This window comes from Salmo salar, chromosome ssa04, assembly GCF_905237065.1.
Source record: "Salmo salar chromosome ssa04, Ssal_v3.1, whole genome shotgun sequence".
In the NCBI taxonomy this organism is placed as follows: Eukaryota; Metazoa; Chordata; class Actinopteri; order Salmoniformes; family Salmonidae; genus Salmo; species Salmo salar.
The window spans coordinates 40,402,644-40,423,418 of record NC_059445.1 but is presented as its reverse complement, the minus strand read 5'-3'; the positions used below and the strand labels follow the sequence as shown (position 1 = coordinate 40,423,418).

Genomic DNA, 20,775 nt, shown 5'->3' with positions numbered 1-20,775 from the left:
TTGTCAGCTACCTAATTACTGCAAGGAGTAGGATGACATTTTCAATAGAATGATGGTACACCAAGGTTACTTTTAGAGCTGGGTTTACATTACATTTCATCAACACAGACTTCTAAAGCAGCTAACATTACATCTTAGGATCAGAGGTATTAAATACCCAACATATTCTAGTCATCTGAAGAGTAGAATGACTGACAAACTGAAAAAGCACGAGACAGTATTTTATTGGAACCAATCAGGGAAGTGAAAAACTAAGGTTACAAGATTGCCTAACCAGCTACGCCGGCCTTCAGTAGGTAATGCAGATGCAAGTTAAGGTGTAGTCTGATGGATCACTGCAGCTAAAGATGATTCATAGTTGCCACAGTGGCCATGGGTCTACCCATCAAATAGCAAAGCCATGCAGAAGGATCAAGGGAGCACGCCTTGGAAGTAAAGAAGATGGATGAAATTACGCAGCGGGACACTCATCTGCAGAAAAAAAGACGGTTGATAATTATAAGTCTTAGACGTTCCACACTTCTATCCAGAAATATTGTCCAACTTAAACACACTTCACAAACAGAGATGGGATGTACCGTTTTTGGGGAAGATAGCGATGTTTTCAGGCAGAATGCCAGTGTCCAGAGAGAACTGCCTAAACTTCTGCAGCAGGTCAGGGCTCAGGTTTGTCCCACGGGCTGTAGACACAACACATGTAGTACATGGCAGACTAAATACACTGTGAAGGATGCAATATTTTGTAATATAAGATTTCTAACAAATGATGGGGAAAGGAATAGTGAAACAATGAGACTTGAGTCATAGGATTTTGCAGAGGAGTGGAAAGGATCGTACCATACAGGTTGGTGAGCACAGCTGAAACACCCTTGGTCTTGGTGTGAATAAGAGCATACTCGTCATACTTAACGTCAACGACACGCATGTCATTTTCATTACTCCAGCCTGGAGGGGACGAGAGGGAGACCAATTGACAATATCACACATAGGCCCATTAGTGCACTGTGTGTGTATGTGTTTATAGGTTGTAGACTTACGCTCGCTATTGTAGATGAATTTCCCAGCAAGGTTTGTCTTCTTGGCCAGGTGGTTCATTCTCCAGCAGGAGCCATCAGCGCTACAGAGACAATACAGTTCATACAGTATCAGCACAATATCTCTCACTCTCTCACTCACTCACTCACTCACTCACTCACTCACTCACTCACTTCCGGCTAGTGTATGCAATATGCAGGTCTCCATCGGCAGTTGGTGTCAGAATGGTGGTGCCCATCTTCATGTCGGCCCTGTGTTTGACGAACCACTGGGCATTAGTGGCAAATCCAATCACGTACCACTTTCCTGCCACCTGCAAAAACCAGCCCTGATTAGATTACATCACCTCCTCATTCCTGTCTGCAGGGGTCACAGAAAGTATCAACCTTAAAGAACGGATGCCTTTGAAAAGCAACAGATCCCTATGAAAACGGCCTCTGTGGCATCAATATGAGTCAGAAAGTTATTCTAGTATCAAAATTGACTTCAAAGTGTAAATAGGATAATTATGGAAATAAAGTCAGTCTCGTCTAAAACGGAGTTTGGAACATCCGTGCGTCACAATGGGTAAAGGAAGGTTGGGTTTTGATTTAAGGATGTCAATTTGCCCACTAACATGGGGTGAACAACTGCGGTGTTTTTCTCTATCTAATAGCATAGACAGTGAGACAGACCTGCTCAGCAACTACGACCGTTCACATAAGACAACAACTCGAGCATTTCTTTGCTTGAGAAATACTGCACTAAACACCTTAGATGTAAAACTGCACAACTAAAACATCCTTGGCAAAAACGTCAAAATTAATTACAGATTTCTATTACTATTTAGTTCACTCTGGGGATTTTGAGGAAGTGAAATAGGCTGCAGTGTCTCATGGGGGACAAACATCAATAACCAAATGTGGAATCGGCCAGGAAACACACCTCCAAGACTGAAACTTCATTTTTCTAATGAGCAACAGAAAAACCCACGTGCCAATCGGCGTGTTCAGTGGTTCTTTAAATGTGTGAGAGCTGATACTGAAATATTCCTGAATCATTCATGAAGGAACATCTGAATAACTATTGTCTCAATATGAACACCCAACAATGTGTCACTAGAATTCCCACATTTGTCTTCATCCCTTCCATTTGAATCTTGTTTTCATCACAGGTTTCTTTCTGTATTCTTTCTCCTAATGTTTTTTTTTCTTCTCCATAGCAATCCCTAGTTTGTTCCTCGTCATTTGATTTTCAATGTAACGCTGATTTCTGATCCCTCTCTTCATTCTCTCTCTTACCCCCTGTAGATTGAAGTCTCCTTGGGGCATGACCTCAGCGGTGACAGCCAAGGAGCAGAGCAGTGCTCCTAGTGCGCTCAGCAGCATGGTCGTCATGGCTACAGCAGAGCAGGGTCAGTATCAAGAATTATAAAGGACAAAACAGGAGATCTGCTTTTATTTGCTATCTCTCACTCCTATATATACTGTAGAGCATGGGCTTACTGTAGAGCATGCCCCCCCCCTCCCCGTAAACACACAAGCTGCTACCTGCTACCATCTCTATCCCCCGCCTCTTAGACACACACATACACAATACCCATGGGTGGAGATGGGGCTTGTTGGGGGTGTGGCTGTGACCTCCCACTCCTACCCTCTATAGAACCCCGGAGGTGGTGAGATCACCGGGTTCAAACAGGAGCAGCATCATGTAATATGTGTAGGCGTGTGTACATGTGAGTGCATGTGAAAAGGGATGAAAGCTCTTGTATGCAACAGCCCATCAATTTAGAAAATAAAATACCAGCAGCCAAAATAGACGGACAGTGATAAACAAAGCAGTATCTGCCCCTCCAGCGCTTTCTGTGGGAACTAGCGGTTCGGGGGGGGTGCCCCTGTGACAACAATTTTGGACCCCCTTGTGGACACCCTAAATGTGCAGTATGAAATAATTTTTACAAAACACATTTTTGCTAACATTCTTTGTAACATCCGTTATTAGACAGTGGCAACGATGATGATTATGAACATGGTATTTTGCCTGCTAATGCCTGCAATGCAGTGAAGAAAACGATATGACAACAATAACGTCTAATGTAACTGGCCCCTCTAACAGTACAACTGGCCCCAGCTTGGCCCCCCCCAGTTGAAATGGTCTAGAACCGCCACTGTCTGTGGGCAGGAACTAGTGAATGAAATCTAACTGTCAGCACTATAGATGGTAAACAGAGCTCCCCTAACACACAAGCCCTGTTTCTCTTTGTGTGTGTGTGTGTGTGTGTGTGTGTGTGTGTGTGTGTGTGTGTGTGTGTGTGTGTGTGTGTGTGTGTGTGTGTGTGTGTGTGTGTGTGTGTGTGGTTTAATGTGAAATTTAACTATCAGTATAAAACCTTGCTTGAGGGTGAAGAGCAAGACCACATGTAATGTTAGTTTCATATAATCTCAGGTCAACACAATTTTAAAGGTATAGTCAATTCAAAATACAACTTAACATGATTTTCCACATATATTTTGAGTCGTCTATCCCTTTAAATAATATACTGCTTCGGGCAAGTAATCCTTACATAAGTTCTAAAAATCTATTTGCCAGTTGTTAATTTTCTGCTCTTGTTGGAGGCGGTAGACACTGTGATGGAACAGACACACCTACAGCTCACATATTGTACCTTGCCAGTTGGTACAGGGGTCTTGAAACATATCATTATTCAATCCAATATTGAAAAATCTAACCAGATGCTCTCAGCATCTAATGACAATATTTGTGTGCTTATTTCAGGTGCATAAATACAATCAAATAATGATTGAGGGGCTTAAATAGTTTATCAGAACATTATTTTATGAACAAAAACGTTTTCACTTTACAAGCTGCAACTTGAATTTGAATTAACATGTATTTAAAAAAATAAAACCACAAGGGATTTTAGTCTACTGACTGAACAACCATGCATGCAAGTTTTGTTATTACTGTTCTATGATATAGATCAGGGGTCTCCAACATTTTCTAGCATGAGCGCTACATTTGGGTTGGCAGGTAGCCTAGTGGTTAGAGCGTTGGACTAGTAACTGAAAGGTTGCAAGATCAAATCCCAGAGCTGACATGGTAAAAATCTGTTGTTCTGCTTCTGAACAAGGCAGTTAACACATTGTTCCTAGGCCATCATTGAAAATAAGAATTTGTTCTTAACTGACTAGTTAAATAAAGGTAAAAAGGAAACAAGCTACTCATTTTTTTCTAGCTTTCAAATAGGCACATTCTCCTCTCCCCTGCAAATACCCCCAGGTCCTTAGTGTACAAGAGAAAGTAGTGCACAATGTTTTCTGTCAATATACCTGCTAAAATAATGGTTAAAATAAAAACTATATAATCTGTGATTATGTTTTCTATTTTCCCAAATTATGTTTTCTCGGTTGTATTTTTCCTGGTTTTAGATGTTGGGGGGTTTTCACTCTCAAAATTACAATTGTTCATAGAGAAACAACAAAATCAGATATTCTGAGTCGATGTCAGTGCTTTAATCACATTAGAAGAGATTATTTTTTAGGTCTGGAGGAAAACTAACATTTTGATTTAATTGAGCATCTGGCCCTTTAATTGCGCGGTGTTCTGCCTAATGTGCTGGTCTAGGGATGGTTCTGTACTGCTGCTGCTCATTTCATGGCAAAGTTTGCAAATAACAAATAATCGATAGGAATGTACTTACTCAGGACATACTTTTGCCAGGTAGGCTAAGCCTACTTTGCAGTTAACATTTAATTGCGAAGGTTTGGGGGAAAGTATATCTGTCAACCCACAAGATTGTTATCACATCAACTGGCTATTATCAAATCAAATCGTATTGGTCACATACAAATATTTAGCAGATGTTATTGCGGGTGTAGCGAAATGCTTGTGTTCCTAGCTCCAACAGTGCAGTAGTGTCTAACAATTCACAATACACAAATCTAAAAGTAAAAGAATGGAATTAAGAAATATATAAATATTAGGACGAGAAATGTCGGAGTGGCATTGACTAAAATACAGTTCAATAGAATACAGTATATACAGTTGAAGAAATAGATGGCATCATGAGGGAGGACAATTATGTGGATATATTGAAGCAACATCTCAAGACATCAGTCAGGAAGTCAAAGCTTGGTCGCAAATGGGTCTTCCAAATGGACAATGATCCCAAGCATACTTCCAAAGTTGTGGCAAAATGGCTTAAGGACAACAAAGTCAAGGTATTGGAGTGGCCATCACAAAGCCCTGACCTCAATCCCATAGAACATTTGTGGGCAGAACTGAAAAAGCGTGTGCCAGCAAGGAGGCCTACAAATTCAGTTACAGACTCAGTTACACCAGCTCTGTCAGGAGGAATGTGCCAAAATTCACCCAACTTATTGTGGGAAGCTTGTGGAAGGCTACCCGAAACGATTGACTAAGTTAAACAATTTAAAGGCAATGCTACCACATACTAATTGAGTGTATGTAAACTTCTGACCCACTGGGAAGGTGATGAAAGAAATAAAAGCTGAAATAAATCATTCTCTCTACTATTATTCTGACATTTCACATTCTTAAAATAAAGTGGTGATCCTAACAGACTTAAGATAGGGAATTTGTACGAGGATTAAATGTCAGGAATTGTGAAAAACTGAGTTTAAATGTGTTTGGCTAAGGTGTATGTAAACTTCCGACTTCAACTGTACATATGAGATGAGTAAAGCATATATCAGGCCCTACACCCAAATAAGGGCACTGCGTTCATCCACCACTGGCCTGCTGGCCCCCCTACCTCTGAGGAAGCACAGTTCCCGCTCAGCCCAGTCAAAACTGTTCGCTGCTCTGGCACCCCAATGGTGGAACAAGCTCCCTCACGACGCCAGGACAGCGGAGTCAATCACCACCTTCCGGAGACACCTGAAACCCCACCTCTTTAAGGAATACCTAGGATAGGATAAAGTAATCCTTCTAACCCCCCCCCTTTAAAATATTTAGATGCACTATTGTAAAGTGGTTGTTCCACTGGATATCATAAGGTGAATGCACCATTTTGTAAGTCGCTCTGGATAAGAGCGTCTGCTAAATGACTTAAATGTAAATGTAAAGCACTATGTAAACATTATTAAAGTGACTAGCGTTCCATTATTAAAGTGGCTAGTGAGTCGATGTCTATGTATATAGGGCGGCAGCCTCTAAGGTGCAGGGTTGAGTAACCGGGTCGTAGCCGGCTAGTGATGGCTATTTAACAGTCTGATGGCCTTGAGATAGAAGCTGTTTTTCAGTCTCTTGGTCCCAGCTTTGATGCACCTGTACTGACCTCGCCTTCTGGATGATAGCGGGGTGAACAGATTTTCATCAAGAATCTCTGTACTTTGCTCTGTTCATCTTTCCTTCGATCCTTTTAGTCTCCCAGTCCCTACCGATGAAAAACATCCCCACAGCATGATGCTGCCACCACCATGCTTCACTGTAGGGATGGTGCCAGGTTTCTTCCAGACGTGACTCTTAGCATTCAGGCCAAAGTGTTCCATCTTGGTTTCATCAGACCAGAGAATCTTGTTTCTCAAGGTCTGCGTCCTTTAGGTGCCTTTTGGCAAACTCCAAGCAGGCTGTCATGTGCCTTTTACTGAGGAGTGGCTTCCGTCTGGCCACCCTACCATAAAGGCCTGATTGGTGGAGTGATGCAGAGGTGGTTGTCCTTCTGGAAGGTTCTCCCATCTTCACAGAGGAACACAAACCCCATCAGAGTGACCATCGGGTTCTTGGTCACCCCCCTGGCCAAGGACCTTCCCCCCCGATTTCTCAGTTTGGCTGGGCGGCCAGCTCTAAATCAAATCAAATTTTATTTGTCACATACACGTGTTTATCAGATGTTATTACGGGTATAGCGAAGTGATTGTGTTTCTAGTTCCAACAGTGTAGTAATATCTAACAAGTAATATCTAAAAATACACACAATCTAAAGAAAAATAATGGAATTAAGAATATATAAATAAATATTTGCATGGTGTTTCCAAACTTCTTCCAATTAAGAATGATGGAGGCCACTGTGTTCTTGGGGACCTTCAATGGTGCAGACATTTTTGGTACCCTTTCCCAGATCTGTGCCGCGACACAATCCTGTCTTGGGGCTCTACGGACACTTCCTTCGATATCATAGCTTGGCTTTTGCTCTGACATGCACTGTCAACTGTGGGCCCTTATATATACAAATCATGTCCAATCAATTGAATTTACCACAGGTGGACTCCAATCAACTTGTAGAAACATCTCCTGGATAATCAATGGAAACAGGATGCACCTGAACTCAATTTCCAGTCTCATAGAAAAGCGTCTGAATACTTGCTTTACCAATCAAATGTTCAGATACACCTACTAATTCCAGGGTTTTTCTTTATTTTTACAATTTTCTACATTGTAGAATAATAGTGAAGACATCAAAATTATGAAATAACACATATGGAATCATGTTGTACCAAAAAAGTGTTCATAATCAAAACATATTTTTTTATTTGACATTCTTCAAAGGAGCCACCCTTTGCCTTGATGAAAGCTTTGCACACGCTGTTGTTTTCATAGTTATTCTTAACTGTACCATGCTCACCTGTCTTGCAGACACTGTATATTTTCCTAAATTGACAAATCATAAATGATTGTGTTAATCACTGCTAGAAGCTAGTCAGACAGACAGAGAAACAGGTAGACAGATATTTGTCACGTCCTGGCCAGTATAAGGGTTAATTGTCATTGTAGTTTGGTCAGGACGTGGCAGAGGGTATTTGGTTTATGTGGTTCGGGGTGGTGTTTTTGTAGTAAGGGCATTTGATTTAAGTATTCCGGGTTTTTTGGGGCACTGTTTGAGATTCATGTATTCTATGTTTAGTCTTGGTAGTCTGTTTCTATGTAGAGTTAATTGGGGTGGACTTCCAATTGAAGGCAGCTGTGTGGTGTTGCCTTTGATTGGAAGTCCTATATTAGTTGGGTGTGTTTGTCTGTGTGTTTGTGGGAGATTGTTCTGTGTTTAGCCTTGTGCCTTGCCAGACTGGTTGTTTATTGTTTGTTCTTTTTTTTTTTGTTATTTTTGTACGTTCCTTCTGAGTTAATAAACGTCAAGATGAGCTTACGCATACCTGCTGTGTTTTGGTCCTCCTTTACCAACGACAACCACTTTATGAAGCCAGTTCATCACTGAGGGGAAGGAAATGACAACACAGTAACTACACATTCAACCATGTGAACACTTGAGAAATGCCATCATCACAACTCACCTTGGGTCGTCACTAGAACAAACACAAAATAAATACCATCAGTTTTGCCCAAGATATCAAAATAAATATTGTATTACTAATGCAGATTAATCCTTATATGCTTGCAATAATATTTTTTACTTGGCATCCTCTGTTACTTTAGCTAAATAAGAAATAGTAAAAAAAAATTGTTTAATCCTAGAATTGAAGTGCACTAGAAGCTGGAATACTACAGACTACATATGAATGAGTGTGTAATAGATGTGTGGAGTCTTTAATGAGTCTTTAATGATTGGTTAGGGCAATATGAACTTATCCTGTTGATCACGGTTTTGGGTACAGAAACAAATATTATGATCTTTGGATCTAGTTTTTACAATCCCCACACAGTGTCACATGCAATTACACATGCAAGGAATCACCCAGAAAAGACAGTGGTGGAGAGGAGAGAAACAGGAAGAGAGGCAAGCAAGTAAAATTATAACATATGACTCACCCAGGGCCTTTTGAATCTTCTTCACTCCTCTGGGTAATGAGATCCTATTTTTCTTGGTTTTACGTTTTCCATCTAAAAATATAGAACAGGGAGGTCCGGTCAACTGAGTCAGTCACTCAAGGTTCTCCTGTAGCCTACCCTGTAACACTTATCATAATCACATAATCACATGACTATGCCCTGTGTGTCGTGCTGCATGTAGTGAGTTGTCATACTCACCAGATTTAGTCAGCAACAGACACACCACCACAAGCATCACGATCAGCAATGACTTCATCCTAGTGCTGTGATACTTTGCATACCTCCCGTCTTATTCTGGTGACTTATATTCCAGTTCTGTTCCTTTTCTCCTCCCAACAACCTCTACTTTAAAAATATTTATATTTTTGTATTTCACTAGGCAAGTCAGTTAAGAACAAATTCTTATTTACAATGATGGCCTACCCCAGCCAAACCTGGATGACGCTGGGGCAATTGAGCTCCGCCCTTTGGGACTCCCAATCATTGCCAGATGTGATACAGCCTTGATACGAACCAGGGACTGTAGTGACACCTCTCGCACTGAGATGCAGAACCTTAGACTGCTGCGCCACTCGGGGGCCCCTCATCAAACCCCCAAAGACAGAAGGATAACTACCAGTTTTCAGCTTTGTGTGTTTTGGTGAAATATGGTAATCACAGGTTAAAGCAGCCATCATGCTGTCATTACAGGTTGTAGTCACCTCTTACAATGGGTGGGGCCCTCATTTGGATTGCATACAGCAGACACCCAATTGAGGGAAAATGTTTTCTGCAAAAAGAAAAGGAAGACTGCACACCACAATTGACTCTCCCCTTTCCTGTTGCCAGAATTATATTTTGATCTCCAGAACCAACTCAAAGTCTGTTTCGATCTTAAATGCAGAAAATGTTTCAAACAGTAGACCTAGGAGGTACAACCTGAGGCTTCTTCGATGAAGGAAAACTGTACCACTATAGTGTCAGAAATCAAGCCTCTTCCTCCAGATGTGCCGGTTTTAAAAGGAGACCATCCCGATTTGAGGCCTCGATTGGAAGACTGCACTGTATTCAACTGACAGAATCTTGACCTGATAGAAATGTCAGTCACTACTAGGGATTACGCAATAGGTGTTCAGTAATTGCTGTGATAGAGATGGGGGAAATGTCATCACCTACAAATATGTAAATTGAAATTGTATAACAAGCACCCACATACACACTTCACAGATTTTATTATAGATTTTTTAAAAAGTTTTACAAAAAACTAAAGTCAGCTGTCAAATGTTTATTTACATTGTAATGTACCAAAAGACATTTAGTCAAAGGTGAAAACGGCTTTTAGTACAAAGACAGACATTTACCAATGGAAGTATACAATACAGTATAGTACAATATGGGCGAGCATAAGAAACAAGGGTACACATGATCCAGAGCAGGCATGGAGGCTGGAGTATGGGGGTGGCATCCTCTGCAGGGAGTTACAGGTATTCAGAAGAAACCAATAGGGTCATTTTGAGTTTTTGGAGTCTGTACTCCATGCAGCTCCAGTTTCCCGCCAGCGTGGGGTAGTGTTTTATGGACGCGCAGGTGCATAAATTCATCTCCACCAACATGGACCTATAAGAAAGGGAAGGATTAGGGCCTGATGAGTGATGCATAGGTGGTAGAGAGACATGACTCTCAAGACTCTTACGTACTGAGTAAAGATCCATTTGTTTAGTGTTTACAAAGCTCTTCCAGTACATGTTTACTCCCTATACATTTTTAACACAGCCCAATGCTTTGAAACCCATACAGGGGTTGTGAGGGTGTGGCAGGGAGTCACAGCTCTCACAGAGCTTGAAGACAAAATCATGACTCAATGTATTGCAGGGGTCTCCAACAGGTTGATCGCGAGCTACCAGTAGCTCGCAGACCACTTATGAGTAGCTGGCCATACAATTCTGAAAGTACTTGCAATTTTCATGTGTTCCACCCAGGGCTGGCGCCAGATCTTATAAATTGGACAGGCCTTTGATTTCCATAGGCGGCATGTTTTTTCACGGATCTCCAATGTGTGCACGCACAATTTTTGGAACTGGTGTAATAGTAAAGGCAGCTTGTCAAACTTACAATTTATCCTACCAGTTATGATTATTCTATATGCGCATTTTCGTAGAACAGTTTAATTTCAATAATAAAATTTTCGTTTTTCAAAATCATTGTCACGTGGGGGGGAACCGGCTTCAGACAGCTATATCGGTCCGCTAATACAGGACTATTAAAGCCCCAGTGCACTACTTTTGTGAAACAATTTTCTTTTTTCAAAATATATTTGTATTATTTTATTTTATATGGGATCATCAGATCATGATATTTTGCTCTTTCATACCGAGGCTTGGTGAAGATCAAGGCCGGGAGTGTTGGAAAGATTATTTAAAAAAAACTGTTGACTTGTTTGAGATTATATCACGTCCTGACCCTGGTATGAGGTCATTTTTCCCTAGTAGATTGGTCAGGGCATGACAGGGGGGTGTTTTGTCTATGTGTTTTGGGTTTTCTGTTTTCTATGTGGGTTGTCTAGAGTTTCATTCTATGTTGTCATTTTCTATGTTGTGGCCAGGTATGGTTTCCAATCAGAGGCTGCTGTCTATCGTTGTCTCTGATTGGAACCCATACTTAGGCAGCCTGTTTTTCATGGGGGTTTGTGGGTGGTTGTTTCCATTTTAGCCTAGTGCACCTGACGGGACTGTTGTTGGTCGTTTTGTTATTTTGTTGGTAAAGTGTATTTCATTAAAGACAAAGAATGAGCACTATACACGCTGCGCCTTGGTCTCCATTCAACGACCCCTATGACAGATTAAAAACAATTGACTGAGAAGCTCAGTTTATTAGTGGTGTACGTGATGAGTTAAGATAATCAGACACTGCCAAATGGGAAAGTCATGCTCCCGGTTCAAGTATTTTGAATGATTTTATTTAGACGGGAGTTATTATATAATAATAAATAAATAACTTTAGGGCAATCCAGGATCCTAACAGTGCACTGTGCACCCGCCAACCCTTTCCAGTTTGCAAGAGGCTGAAACCAGATATCTGTATATAATGACGAGATGCTCATGTCTCCGCCCTAACAATGGGACTCTTTGTCCCAAATGCGGGAAGGCAGGCGACAAGCTTAACTCTGCATATTATTCCCATAGAAAGGTATTGGGCTTACTCTGTACAGATTTTGGTGAGAGTGAGCCCTCTCGCTTCGCCTCTTCCTCTCTGCTGAAATTAGGAGAAAGGGACAAAATTGTGTATATATATATATTTTTTTATCCAGTCGGATAAACACTCCAAACAGCCGACCCGACCGCTCGGAGGCGTCCTCATGGTCCTAAAGCACACCGTTGCCTATTTTTGTATCACATTCCAATGATAAAACTGGGGGGGGACAAAAATGCTATTTCAATATGTCCCTCCCCCCGTCCCCAGTGAAAGTTACACCCCTGCATGCCATAATCTTTAGTCTTTCTGTCTGCGTGCGTCACAGTCAAAGAAATGATCAATATTTAAATAATTTATTTGGACAGGCAAGGAGGTATGGTAGGGTGGGCCAGGACCCCTGGTTCCACCGTAAACTGTCATGATCAAATTTCTCAAGTATCAGACACTGCAAGCTTCCAGCTCTAACCAACTTAAGAAATATTGATATTATCCCACCCTTGGTTAGCCACTATTGTCTTAAAAATCCAAACCTAACACAATATGTGCCAATTAATTTCCAACAATATTGCTCATTTCTGTCTGTGTGTTGCGGCCATTTGTCTATTACTCAGTGCATAGCCAGTGTACTGATGAGTCGTTCGCGAATGAACGGCTCTTTTTGAACGGCTTTTTTTGGTGAACGTCGAGAACCGAATCGCATATGTGAAAGAGCCGTTAATTTGGCTCCCTGATTTGCATACTTTTCCTATTACTTTTTGAGCTCCAGACAACGATTATCTGCAGATAAATTAGAAAAACATCCTCTGAAGATGGCAATTCCTCAGTGCAGGAACAATATAGTGAGGAGAGAGCCTCACTCAGTGTCAATATTGTTTTGCAGGACATCTAACAATTTGGTCAGGTAAAAATGTATTTGAACTCACATTTCACGATCTGACATAGTGGTAGGCAACGTTTTAGGCTTTAAATTCGGGATTTACATTTTTTTATGGTTTTGGTACATTTCTAAGCATTATTGAGCGATGAGCAGTGTGGGAGACAAATTTACGGAGGCAAATGATCCTGCTCACAATGACCATTAATGATGTCGCTCTTGCTGCTGGTGATTCTCTGATCCACCTCTACGCAGACGACACCATTCTGTATACTTCTGGCCCTACTTTGGACATTGTGTTAACCTGTTGGGGGTAGGGGGCAATATTGACACGGCCGGATAAAAAACGTACCCGATTTAATCTGGTTACTACTCCTACCCAGTAACTAGAATATGCATATAATTATTGGCTTTGGATAGAAAACACCCTAAAGTTTCTAAAACTGTTTGAATGGTGTCTGTGAGTATAACAGAACTCATATGGCAGGCAAAAACCTGAGAAGATTCCTTACAGGAAGTGCCCTCTCTGACAAGATCTTGTTCTTCTTGTCTCTGTTTATTGAAGACTGAGGATCTTTGCTGTAATGTGACACTTCCTACGGCTCCCATGGGCTCTCAGAGCCCGGGAAAAAGCTGAATGATATCGAGGCAGCCCCAGGCTGAAACACATTATCGCTTTTGGCAAGTGGCCGATCAGAGGACAATGGGCTTAGGCGCGTGCACGAGTTGACCCCGTGCTTTATTTTCTTTCGTCTTTTTACCTAAACGCAGATTCCCGGTCAGTATATTATCGCTTTTTTACAAGAAAAATGGCATAAAAATTTATTTTAAACAGCGGTTGACATGCTTCGAAGTACGGTAATGGAATATTTAGACATTTTTTGTCACGAAATGCGCCGTGCTCGTCACCCTTCTTTACCCTTTCGGATAGTGTCTTGAACGCACGAACAAAATGCCTCTGTTTGGATATAACTATGGATTATTTGGGACCAAACCAAAATTTGTTATTGAAGTAGAAGTCCTGGGAGTGCATTCTGACGAAGAACACCAAAGGTAATCAAACTTTTCTAATAGTAAATCGGAGTTTGGTGAAGGCTAAACTTGCTGGGTGTCTAAATAGCTAGCCCTGTGATGTCGGGCTATCTACTTAGAATATTACAAAATGTGCTTTCACCGAAAAGCTATTTTAAAATCGGACATATCGAGTGCATAGAGGAGTTCTGTATCTATAATTCTTAAAATAATTGTTATGCTTTTTGTGAACGTTTATCGTGAGTAATTTAGTACATTTTTTGTAAATTCACCGGAAGTTTTTTGTAAATTCACCGGAAGTATGCTAGTTCTGAACGTCACATGCTAATGTAAAAAGCTGGTTTTTGATATAAATATGAACTTGATTGAACAAAACATGCATGTATTGTATAACATAATGTCCTAGGGTTGTCATCTGATGAAGATCATCAAAGGTTAGTGCTGCATTTAGCTGTCTTCTGGGTTTTTGTGACATTATATGCTAGCTTGAAAAATGGGTGTCTGAGTATTTCTGGCTGGGTACTCTGCTGACATAATCTAATGTTTTTCTTTCGTTGTAAAGCCTTTTTGAAATCGGACAGTGTGGTTAGATTAACGAGAGTCTTGTCTTTCAAATGGTGTAAAATAGTCATATGTTTGAGAAATTGAAGTAATAGCATTTCTAAGGTATTTGAATAACGCGCCACGGGATTCCACTGGCTGTTACGTAGGTGGGACGAAATCGTCCCACTGGCCCTAGAGAAGTTAACAAACCTCCAGATGAGCTTCAATGCCATACAACACTCCTTCCGTGGCCTCCAACTGCTCTTAAATGCTAGTTAAACTAAATGCATGCTATTCAACCGATCGGTGCCCGCACCTGCCCGCCCGACTAGCATCACTACTCTGGACGGTTCTGACTTAGAATATGTGGACAACTACAAATACCTAGGTGTCTGGTTAGACTGTAAACTCTCCTTCCAGACTCACATTAAGCATCTCCAATCCAAAATTAAATCTAGAATCGGCTTCCTATTTCGCAACAAAGCCTCCTTCACTCACGCTGCCAAACATACCCTCGTAAAACTGACTATCCTACCGATCCTTGACTTTGGCAATGTCATTTACAAAATAGCCTCCAACACTCTATTCAGCAAATTGGATGTAGTCTATCACAGTGCCACCCGTTTTGTCACCAAAGCCCCATATACTACCCACCACTGCGACCTGTATGCTCTCGTTGGCTGGCCCTCGCTTCATCTTCTTCGCCAAACCCACTGGCTCCAGGTCATCTATAAGTCTTTGCTAGGTAAAGCTCCGCCTAATCTCAGCTCATTGGTCACCATAGCAACACCCACCCGTAGCACGCGCTCCAGCAGGTATATTTCACTGGTCATCCCCAAAGCCAACTCCTCATTTGGCCGCCTTTCCTTCCAGTTCTCTGCTGCCAATGACTGGAACGAATTGCAAAAATCACTGAAGCTGGAGACATATCTCCCTCACTAACTTTAAGCAGCAGCTTACCGATCACTGCACCTGTACACAGCCCATCTGTAAATAGCCCACCCAACTACCTCATCCCCATATTGTTGTTTATTTTTGCTCTTTTGCACCCCAGTATCTCTTTGCACATCATCATCTGCACATCTATCACCCCAGTGTTAATGCTAAATTGTCATTATTTTGCCACTATGGCCTATTTATTGCCTTACCTCCCGAATCTTACTACATTTGCACACACGGTATATAGATTTTTCTATTGTGTTATTGACTGTACGTTTGTTTATCCCATGTGTAACTCTGTGTTGTTGTTTTTGTCGCACTGCTTTGCTTTATCTTGGCCAGGTCGCAGTTGTAAATGAGAACTTGTTCTCAACTGGCCTATTTGGTTAAATAATGGTTAAATAAAATAAAAATACAAATCATTAGTAGCCGGTTGATGTGATAACCATTGTGGGTTGACAGAAAAACTTTCCCCAAATCCTTCTCAATTATATGCTAACTGCAAAGTAGACTTACCTGGCAGACGTACATCATGAGTAAGTATATCATTTGTTTTGATTATTTGTTATTTGGAAACTTTGCCATGAAATTAGCATCAGCAGAACAGAACCATTGCTAGACCTGCATATGAGACAACACACTAGATAAGCAATTAAAGGGCCAGATGCGCAATTAAAGGGGAACTACACTCAAAAATGTAAATGTGTTTGTTTTCTTCCAGACCTAAAACAATTGTCTTCGGATGTGATTTAATCATTGACATCAAGTCATAATATTCAATTTAGTTGTTTCTATGTGAACAAATATAATTTTGAGAGTGAAAACCCCCAACAAATATATAACCAGGAAGAATAAAACTGAAGAAAAAAATCACAGATTTTATATGGCCCATCTTAGTTTTTTATTAACCATTATTTTACCAGGTATATTGACAGTACACATAGTGTACTACTTTCTCTTGTACACTTAAGGACCCAGGGAAGAGTTTCAGGGGAGAGGAGAAGAATGTGCATATTTGAAAGCTAAAAAGAGCTGAGTAGCTCGCCTCATGCTAGAAAAGGTTGGTTACCCATGACGTAGTGGAACCCCGAGACATGTACTTTTGCAAAACATAGGCTAGAAATAATACAATAATTTTTAAATACACATTCTCACTTGAAGAATGAAGAAGTTGGTCTCCACCACAACTTGTGTTGTGAATGTTTTGACAGTGAAAACATCAAACTTCTTTCAAGCATGTGGCTTCATCTGGAAACCTTTAAAAGACAATCAGGCAATGACTTAGTTGTTCCAGCAGCATTCCAGATTTACTCCATATAGCCTATGCACACCTATAGGTTTGACATTTGTTTTTTACCCACAAATGGAATATAACATGGTCGAGGAAATTATTGTGTCTTCTTTGTTGAAAGAATACATTTGTTATTTACCCACAAATGGAATAACATGGCCGAGGTAATTATTGTGTGTCATCATTGTTGAAAGATGAGCATATTCAATTGGACAACTAGACTAAACAAGCTAAATGAAGGAATTATGCTCACTTTATAGCAGATTTGCTGCACTTCAGGAGTGGCATCCTTCACGTTCATGGCTAGAAGGGATCCAGTTTATGTCAAATGAACGTCAAAAGTTGATTTTTGTTGCATTTTAGCTAAGCCTAACTCTTTTCCTAACCTGGACCTAATTATTCTAACCTGCAACGTTAATTATCCCAACCTGCTGTTTAAATTTTCCTAACCGGCTACAAAACGTCAAATCTGAATTTAAATTGACAAAAGCTGGATCCCGTCTAGCCATGGCCTTCACCTCGGAGGCACCGCCTCACATAATCATGATTAGTTGAAGTAGGAAAGTTAGTTACAGCTGAAAAAACCTACAAAAGATTTCACTAATTAATTTGTACTTTGTTGTTTATATTGTCACGATCACGACTTGAGTCGTGCTTTTTGAAAGGTACCATTATATTTATGAAGTGGATAAACTGCCACTGTATAGATTTACAAGCTGTTTAAAACTACAAGCTATTTGTATTCCACAATGAAATGGACATTCAAGTGCTGAGAAAAAGCAAGTCCACTGAGCAGAGTGGTCGTCTATTCTAACTAAGCAATAAGGCCGGAGGACGTGTGGTATGTGCCCGATAGGGCTGTTCTTACGCAAGACGCAACGCAGAGTGCCTGGACACAGCCCTTATCCGTGGTATATTGGGCAAATATTACAAACCCCCGAGGAACCTTATTGCTATTATAAACTGGTTACCAACGTAATTAGAGCAGTGAAACTAAATGTTTTGTCATACCCGTGGTATACGTTCTGATATGCCAGAATTCAGGTTACCCAATATATTTTTGAAGATTTTTGATTACGGAAAATTCTAATGAAATCGTAAATATTCATGAAAGACATCAGGTAGAAGTAAATTAATCCACAAATACAAATATAATTTGACATATATCGTAAATGACCACGTTTTCATGAATATGATAAGCTTGACGCCCATTCAAAAACAGTACAGGATTTGAACAAGGAAGTAGGCGGGACTTTCATAGCGTATTGCGCTTCCTGGTGCTCTGACCCCACATCTCTATGTCATCATTACTTTGTTGTTTTGAGGAGAACTGTCTGTCTGGTCATGGACAATGCCTAGAGAAGGAGTTGACTGCATCATAGCAAATAGCCATGTCCATTGTAAAAGCTGCGGCTTCAGAGAGGTGTCTTTTAGTTGATTCACTTCTTTACACAAAATGAGATACTAGATGTGGTTGTTTATCCCATGGGGGTGATCTAACAGGTAAGCAGTATCATTTAGAACCAACCCATAAACCCATCTTCATACAGAATATTTAACCCCTAATAAGCTTGATTATCAGAGACCTGAAGTATGATGCAGCGCCAGCGAGGCCTTCAGAGTTAGATTGCACTAGATCTGGTACCACAGACTCATGACCACAACATACTTCCTTTACCCAAACACACATCTACTTATGCCAGTGGCCAGGGAGAGGCATTAGTCCCCTGAGGAGAAATACAACTTGTAAAGACTGGTGGTATATTTGTACTCTGGCCTCGACAGTTCCTTCCCCTGTGATCATTTTTGTTTTTATATTTATTTCATCATCATGAACTTTGTTGTATAATTCAGTGTAACTAGAATTCTATAGGAGGTAAATTATTGTTTTGTACACATTTGTAAATAAAGTGTGTAGATGTAAACCCTTAACATACAACAGGAGGAATCAGAGCTGTGTTATGGATGTACTTGCAAGGAGTAGGATGACATTTTCAATAGAATGATAGTACACCAAGGTTACTTTTAGAGCTGGGTTTACATTACATTTGATCAACATGTAGACTTCTAAAGCAGCTAACATTACATCTTAGGATCAGAGGTATTAAATACCCAACATATTCTAGTCATCCGAAGAGTAGAATGACTGACAAACTGAAAAAGCACGAGACAGTATTTCATTGGAGCAAGTCAGAGAAGTGAAAAACTAACAGAGTTTACAGCTACGTTGGGATTAACTTGCATCTGAATTGCCTAGTGAAGGCGGAGCCTGATGGGTCAGTGGAGCTAAAGGGGGTTCATGGTTGCCACAGTTGCCATGGGTCTACCGACCGAGTAGCAATGCCATGCAGACTGATCAAGGGAGCATGTTTAGAAAGTAAAAAACATGGATGAAATTACACAGCAGGACACTCATCTGCAGAAAGAGAGAAATAAGGTTGATAATTATGTCTGAAACATTCCACACTTCTATCAAGAAATATTGTGCAACTTAAACACACTTCCTAAATGGGCTGTACAGATGGGCTGCACAGATGGGCTGTAGCATTTTTGGGGAGGATAGCCAGTGTCCAGGGAGAACTGCCTAAACTTCTGCAGCAGGTCAGGGCTCAGGTCTGTCCCACGGTACAATACATGGCAGACTAAATACACTGTGAAGGATGCAATATTTTGTAATATAAGATTTCTAACAAATGATGGGGAAAGGAATAGTGAAACAATGAGACTTGAGTCATAGGATTTTTCAGAGGAGTGGAAAGGATCGTACCATACAGGTTGGTGAGCACAGCTGAAACACCCTTGCTCTTGGTGTGAATAAGAGCATACTCGTCATACTTAACGTCAACGACACACATGTCATTTTCATTACTCCAGCCTGGAGGGGACGAGAGGGAGACCAATTGACAATATCACACATAGGCCCATTAGTGCACTGTGTGTGTATGTGTTTATAGGTTGTAGACTTACGCTCGCTATTGTAGATGAATTTCCCCAGAAGGTTTGTCTTCTTGGCCAGGTGGTTCATTCTCCAGCAGGAGCCATCAGCGCTACAGAGACAATACAGTTCAAACAGAATCAGCACAATGTCTCTCTTTCTCTCTCTCTCTTACTTCCGGCTAGAATATGCCATTTCCTGGTCTCCGTCAGCAGTTGGTGTCAGCATGGCGTTGCCCATCTTCATGCTGGCCTTGTGGTTGATGGGCATTGGTGGCAAATCCAATCACATACCACTTTCCTGCCCCCTGCAAAAAACAGCCCTGATTAGATTACATCACCTCCTTATTCCTGTCTGCAGGAGTCACAGAAAGTTTAAACCTTAAATGTGTGAGAGCTGATACTGAAATATTCCTGAATCATTCATGAAGGAACATCTGAATAACTATTGTCTCAATATGAACACCCAACAATGTGTCACTAGAATTCCCACATTTGTCTTCATCCCTTCCATTTGAATCTTGTTTTCATCACAGGTTTCTTTCTGTATTCTTTCTCCTAATGTTTTTTTTTCTTCTCCATAGCAATCCCTAGTTTGTTCCTCGTCATTTGATTTTCAATGTAACGCTGATTTCTGATCCCTCTCTTCATTCTCTCTCTTACCCCCTGTAGATTGAAGTCTCCTTGGGGCATGACCTCAGCGGTGACAACCAAGGAGCAGAGCAGTGCTCCTAGTGCGCTCAGCAGCATGGTCGTCATGGCTACAGCAGAGCAGGGTCAGTATCAAGAATTATAAAGGACAAAACAGGAGATCTGCTTTTTTTTGCTATCTCTCACTCCTATATATACTGTAGAGCATGGGTTTACATAAACACCCCCTCCCATACACACAAGCTGCTACCTGCTACCATATCTATCCCCCGCCCCTTAGACACACACACACACACGCACACACACACACACACACACACACACACACACACACAAACTAGTTATACAATACCCATGGAGATGGGGCTTATGGGGTCACTCCTCCCTCTGTAGAACACTGGAAGTGAACTTATCCACAAAAAAGGAACATCATGAACTGAATTTTGAGATGAGAGCATTTATCAAAGTGCAAGTACATAATACACATTTAATCTCAAATAAATTGAAATAACTTTAGAAAACATATCATGAATTGTCTTGGTGATTGTCTGCATGCTATGAGTGTATCCAGTACCAGTCA

The 20,775-nt window shown here is 40.9% G+C and overlaps 1 protein-coding gene and 1 long non-coding RNA gene across 3 annotated transcripts; both read right to left on the bottom strand.

The window, feature by feature from the left end:
- Positions 1-208: 208 nt before the first annotated feature.
- LOC106603057 (lipocalin) lies at positions 209-2,566 on the bottom strand. The gene is made up of 6 exons (XM_014196198.2): positions 2,316-2,566; positions 1,209-1,348; positions 1,038-1,117; positions 838-945; positions 579-680; positions 209-471 (listed from the first exon to the last, which is right to left on the bottom strand). The coding sequence occupies exons 1-6, from the start codon at positions 2,409-2,411 to the stop codon at positions 452-454; spliced, it is 546 nt and encodes a 181-aa protein (XP_014051673.1). The 5' UTR covers positions 2,412-2,566; the 3' UTR covers positions 209-451.
- A 7,550-nt stretch (positions 2,567-10,116) lies between these two features.
- On the bottom strand, positions 10,117-20,506 carry LOC106603059 (uncharacterized). Of its 2 annotated transcripts, none has more exons than XR_001328362.2 (4): positions 20,208-20,506; positions 19,578-19,852; positions 16,864-19,485; positions 10,117-10,356 (listed from the first exon to the last, which is right to left on the bottom strand). It is a non-coding gene; the product is annotated as an uncharacterized lncRNA (long non-coding RNA). The 2 variants fall into 2 exon arrangements; XR_001328363.2 differs by lacking the exon at positions 10,117-10,356 and having other exon boundaries at positions 18,565-19,026; positions 19,378-19,485; positions 20,208-20,456.
- Positions 20,507-20,775: the final 269 nt, after the last annotated feature.

Coding starts and splice junctions, on each gene's coding strand:
- LOC106603057 (XM_014196198.2), bottom strand. CDS start 2,411: ATGACGACCATGCTGCTGAGCGCACTAGGAGCACTGCTCTGCTCCTTG. Junction 1,118..1,208: donor ATTGCATACACTAGCCGGAA/GTGAGTGAGTGA, acceptor TTGTCTCTGTAG/CGCTGATGGCTCCTGCTGGA. Junction 472..578: donor CGCTATCTTCCCCAAAAACG/GTACATCCCATC, acceptor TTTTTTCTGCAG/ATGAGTGTCCCGCTGCGTAA.